We start from the raw sequence: 5,000 nt of genomic DNA, 5'->3' as shown, positions 1-5,000 counted from the left end.
GGTAAGGGGGCTCTTCTTCCAGTAATGTCAGCAATCATTCACGGTCAGAACGGAATTCAGAAAAAGGGAAACATCCTCCTCGATAGTGGCGCTCAAGTAAGTCATCCGGTCCGACATTGCAGAGTTACTTGGACTCAAAGGAAGGGAAACCTCTGTAACCATAGCAAAAGTCGGTGGAGAAGAACAAAGGAATACCGATTATCTGTCAGTTCTGGAGATGACCATAAGAAGTATTCGATAACTGCCACTGGAATCCCAAACATCAGTGATGACGTTGCTCCAGCTCCTATTACACAGATCACCGAACTCCTGGGACTGTCAATCGAGAAGATCAGACGTGGAAGGGGACCGATTGATGTCCTCATAGGCATTGACCATGCTAACATGCATACAGGCCAAACCAGACAAGCAGGGGAGCTTGTAGCAAGACAAACACCACTGGGATGGGTAGTGTTTGGAGGCTCGTCAGGAAACACTCAATCAGCGAGTCGCATAATGTTTGTCAAGTAGGCTACACCCGTAGACTTATCTGATTTCTGGAAAACAGAGTCCATGGGGGTCGAGGTAAAACCATGCGTCTGTGAAGCAGACAAGCTGAGCCAAGTGGAAAGAGAAGAAGCCGAAGTCATCAGCAAGTCTTGTAAAAAAATTGGACAGCAGTGGATTATTCCATATCCTTGGAAAAAGGATCGCTAGCACTGAAACAGTTAGAAGGAACCGAACGTCGCCTAAAGTCGAACTTGAATCAAGGCAAGGCATATGAGGAGCAGATGACCGAAATGGTGAAGATGAATTTCTGCAGGAAGTTATCAGAAGACGAGGTGAAGAATTACAAGGGTCCTGGACACTACATACCGCACCACGTAGTAATCAGACCAGAAAAGAAAAGCACGCCCGTTCGTATTGTTTTTAATTCGTCTTCCGTGTTCCAAGGTCATAAATTGAATGACTATTGGATGAGGGGTCAAGACTAGCTGAACAACCTCTTTGGCGTAGTCCTGTGTTTTCGAGAAAGAGAAGTCACTCTGGTCGGAGATATATCGAAGATGTACCATCGCATCTTAATACCCGAACGAGACCAGCATGTTCATCGTTTCTTAAGGAGAAACCTTGAAACCTCCCGCAAACCAGATGTGTATGTCAAAACTGTGCTCACCTTTGGTGATAAGCCGGCTCCAGCGATGGCACAGACAGCACTGAGGAAAACGGCAGAAGGAAGCAAGATTACCCACCCTAAGGCAGCCGAAGTCGTAACGAAAAACGCTTATATGGACGATATTTGCAATTCTGTTGACGCAGTAATGGAAGCAAAACAGCAAACTGAGGATATAGACACTGTTTTAGAGAAAGGTGGTTTCAAAGTTAAAGGTTGGATCTCCAACAAGCCCTTAAGAAGCCCAAGTCAGAATGAGAAGAGGGAAATGGCAACGATGTTTCAAGGATCAATTGAAGAGAGTGTTCTGGGCATTACATGGAACAATCAGTCAGACCAATATCGTTCAAGGTGAACTTTGAACTAATAAGCCGAATTATAGAAGCTGAACAACGACAACCCAAGATTAAGTTAACGAAGAGATTGTTATTAAGTCAGATCGCTTGGATCTATGATCCTGTTGGATTTGCCGTCGCATTTCTTATAAGGGCCAAGATTGGAAGGCAAGTTCTTTGGCAAACTGGAGTCGACTGGGAGGAGGAACCCCCGCCTACGATCCGTTACAAGTGGATCAAACTGTTCAAAGAGATGAAGGAGCTTAGCAAGATAACCTTTCAGAGAAGTTTGTGCTCTGCGAATGCAACTGAACCGCCAATGCTGTGCGTATTCTCAGATGCGTCACAAGATGCCTTTGGAACTTGTGCATACGTCCGCCAGAGAACAAATGGTGACAAGTACCAGGTCAGATTGATTGCAGCGAAGTCACGAGTCGCACCCTTGAAGCAACTAAGCGTACCGCGATTGGAGCTACATGCCACAGTCCTCGCTTCCCGTCTAGCCAAGACTATAGAGCAGGAGTCCAGGCTACAATTCAAATCCAGCTTTTCACTGATAGTTCGATAGCGCTTGCTTGGCTACAAAGCCCTTCACGTAGCTTCAAGCCATTTGTGTCCTCGCGTGTCAGAGAAATCCAGAGCAACACCGACCCGAGTCAGTGGAGACAATTCCCCGGTGAAGTGAATGTGGCCGATGATGTTTCAAGAGGAATACGAGTGGAGGAGTTAAACGGAAGATGGAGCAATGGACCAGAGTTCTTGCAACTACCTGAGGAATTTTGGCCCCAAGAAACAATGAAAGCTGTCTCAGAGGAAGAAATGGAACGTCGTCAAGTGAAAGCAATTTGCGAAGTAAAAAAAGTTGAACAAGCCATCAACCCTGAGAAATTCTCTAACTGGAGAAAATTGATACGGATAACAGCACGCATACAAAGGAAGATAAGAAGATAAGTTTACGAAAGCACGCGCAAGAAGGAAGAAACGGTCCACTAACTCCTGAAGAAGTAGAGAGTGCAGAGCTTTTCTGGATCAAAGCAGCTCCAAATGATTTGCATCGCCGAAAGGAAAAGGGAGAGTTCAAGTCACTGAGCCCGTTTCTAGATGGCAAAGATGTAATTAGAGTTGGAGGAAGAGTGGACGAGGCTATCATCTCCTATGACGCAAAACACCCCACCCTACTCCCAAGGAACCATTGGATCTCCTGGTTAATAACAAGACATGCCCACCAGTACGGTCATAACGGGGTAGCAGCTACGACCGCCAGAACAAGAAGGAAGTTCTGGATTCTGAAAGGAAACAAACTAAGCAAGGCAGTGAAGTTCAAATGTGCATTCTGTCGAGAAATGGCACACAAGGCGGAGTCTCAATTAATGGCAAATTTACCCGCCCTTCGCTTAGCTCCGTATACCCCTCCGTTCTACATGATCGCGTGCGACTATTTCGGGCCTTATAACGTCAAGATCTCAAGAAAAAAAACCGCAAAGCATTACGGAGTTTTGTTCACATGCCTAAACACACGGGCTGTCCATTTGGAAATGGCAGTGGACCTTACAACTATGGAGTTTCTTCAAGTCCTGAGAAGATTCTTAGCCATACGAGTTCATTCAGCAGTCATACTGAGGGGATGCAGTGGAAGTTCACTACGCCAGGTGCCCCGCATCAAAATGGCTGTGCAGAAGCACTAGTTAAAACATGCAAGAGTGCCTTGAAGAAAGCTGTTGGCAGTCAGGTAATAACTCCATTGGAGCTGTACACAATTCTACTGGAAGTGGCTAATCTGGTGAACCAGCGACCAATCGGTAGGATACCAAATGACCCGTACAACGGCAGTTACATATGCCCAAACGACATACTTCTAGGACGTGCTTCATCAGAAATTCCACAGGGGCCTTTCAAGGGAACAAACAACCCACGCCACAGGGTGGAATTCGTGCAGAAAATCACTGATTCATTTTGGAAGCGCTGGAACAGGGATGTGTTTACCAAGGAAGAAATGGCAGGTGGAAAAGCGGAAGGTGAGACCAGATGATACCGTAGTAGTATCAGATCCCAATACTCTCCGGGGGAAATGGTCAATTGGAAGGGTCCTAGAAGTACACCCTGGACCTGACGGTCGAGTGCGAAATGTTGAAGTCAAGACGTCGACGGGAATGTACCGCCGACCCATAACCAAGATCGCCATCACACACCCTGCAGAAGGTGATGACTAGCCAGAAGCTGGTAGAGATAAGGACTATGCCCTTATCGGGGTGGAGAATGTTTCGTTGATTAACATTTAATTCGTTTATTGACCTTTGATTTTATTTGATTTGTCGCGTGATTGACAGTCAATGGCGTAATAGCTAAGTAAGTTGATCTTTCAGTTAGAATGACAAATTAAATAATAAGAGACAAAGGTCAACACCCGTTTTGTATCTTACGTTGAACATCGCTAACCTGTAGTTTTTTTACTGTCCAATCTGCTGACCTGTTTTGCTGACCTGTTAATACTGAAATAAGTTTGACTGGATATCGCCACAGAAGTAAGTAGCTTTTTGTAACCGTTTGAATTTTGAGAATTATAATTTCCCATGCAATTTCATGAATCACTCGCATTAGGTTTCAATTCTCTCGAATTTTGTATCTTTCTTATAGATCGAATAAAACAACATAAAGACTATACGATTCCGTATCCAGTCATTCCTCGGATAACGATTTTCCCTTGGAACACACATCATATCCAAGATGGCGCTCTCCAAGTCACGGAAGAGGCAACTTCAGAGTGCTCTTGTCACATCTTAACAGGGAACTGGACAAAACGGCAATTATTTTCGAATTCCTGGGGTAAAGTTTTCGTAATACACCATTTTCGAATTCTCACGGCTGGACTGGATCTAGCAAGGAATGGAGGCTAATGCGGGCAAATCTTTTCAAATGCAAATTAATTTGCCCGCATTAGCCTCCATTTCATGCTAGATCCAGTCCAACCGTTAGAATACGAATCTGGCCTATTTAGAGAAACTTTTTCTAGACCGTACTTTCCCTTTAATGAAATAACACACACTGATTGAACTGAGGCTCAATTGTTCAACATATTTGTAACAAATTGCTCCTTCTGGGTACATTTACCTTTCTGCGACCAGTATTCTGTGAGGTCCTGGTACACTTTTGTTTCTGGCAGATTATCGGGATAAAAGTGTCTACAAACAGCACAAAATGATAAAAGATCCTGATATACTTTGTACTTAAGTCTCCACGTAAAATACTCATTATAAGCGGTATTATTTTTGTCTAGATACTGAAGGTACTCTGCCAATTGTTTAACAGTTTTGAAGTCCATGACGTTGATATAGGATCCAGGAATGGCCAGCTTAATATAGTCAGCACCCCCCATCACCACCGGAACCACATTTCCATCACCTGAAAACGAATGTAGATTACTTAAGTAATGTGCAATTTCAAAATATAGTTTTCTTCTCGAAGCTAAAGAGCTCACTAAAAACTTGACCACATTCTCTCTGAAGGTAAATTAA

The 5,000-nt window shown here is 44.1% G+C and overlaps 2 protein-coding genes across 3 annotated transcripts in view; one reads left to right on the top strand and one right to left on the bottom strand.

Moving 5' to 3' along the window:
* Positions 1-1,046: 1,046 nt before the first annotated feature.
* LOC137972742 (uncharacterized) lies at positions 1,047-2,439 on the top strand. Its single transcript, XM_068819461.1, has 3 exons — positions 1,047-1,504; positions 1,642-1,894; positions 2,035-2,439. The coding sequence occupies exons 1-3, from the start codon at positions 1,047-1,049 to the stop codon at positions 2,437-2,439; spliced, it is 1,116 nt and encodes a 371-aa protein (XP_068675562.1).
* A 1,054-nt stretch (positions 2,440-3,493) lies between these two features.
* LOC137973686 (alpha-(1,3)-fucosyltransferase 7-like) overlaps positions 3,494-5,000 on the bottom strand; it is a 22,297-nt gene continuing 20,790 nt past the window's right edge. The window contains exon 2 of one of the 2 annotated variants that reach the window (XM_068820560.1): positions 3,494-4,887. In XM_068820560.1, the coding sequence (XP_068676661.1) occupies positions 4,547-4,887 (341 nt within the window). In that variant the 3' untranslated portion in view covers positions 3,494-4,546. The remainder of the gene's footprint in view (positions 4,888-5,000) is intronic. The other variant, XR_011117297.1, reaches the window with a different exon arrangement.

The sequence above is a fragment of the Montipora foliosa genome, chromosome 10, assembly GCF_036669935.1.
Source record: "Montipora foliosa isolate CH-2021 chromosome 10, ASM3666993v2, whole genome shotgun sequence".
In the NCBI taxonomy this organism is placed as follows: domain Eukaryota; kingdom Metazoa; phylum Cnidaria; class Anthozoa; order Scleractinia; family Acroporidae; genus Montipora; species Montipora foliosa.
This window is presented reverse-complemented; position numbering and strand designations above follow the sequence as displayed.

Coding starts and splice junctions, on each gene's coding strand:
- LOC137972742 (XM_068819461.1), top strand. CDS start 1,047: ATGTACCATCGCATCTTAATACCCGAACGAGACCAGCATGTTCATCGT. Junction 1,505..1,641: donor TCAGACCAATATCGTTCAAG/GTGAACTTTGAA, acceptor ATTTCTTATAAG/GGCCAAGATTGGAAGGCAAG. Junction 1,895..2,034: donor CAAATGGTGACAAGTACCAG/GTCAGATTGATT, acceptor ATTCAAATCCAG/CTTTTCACTGATAGTTCGAT.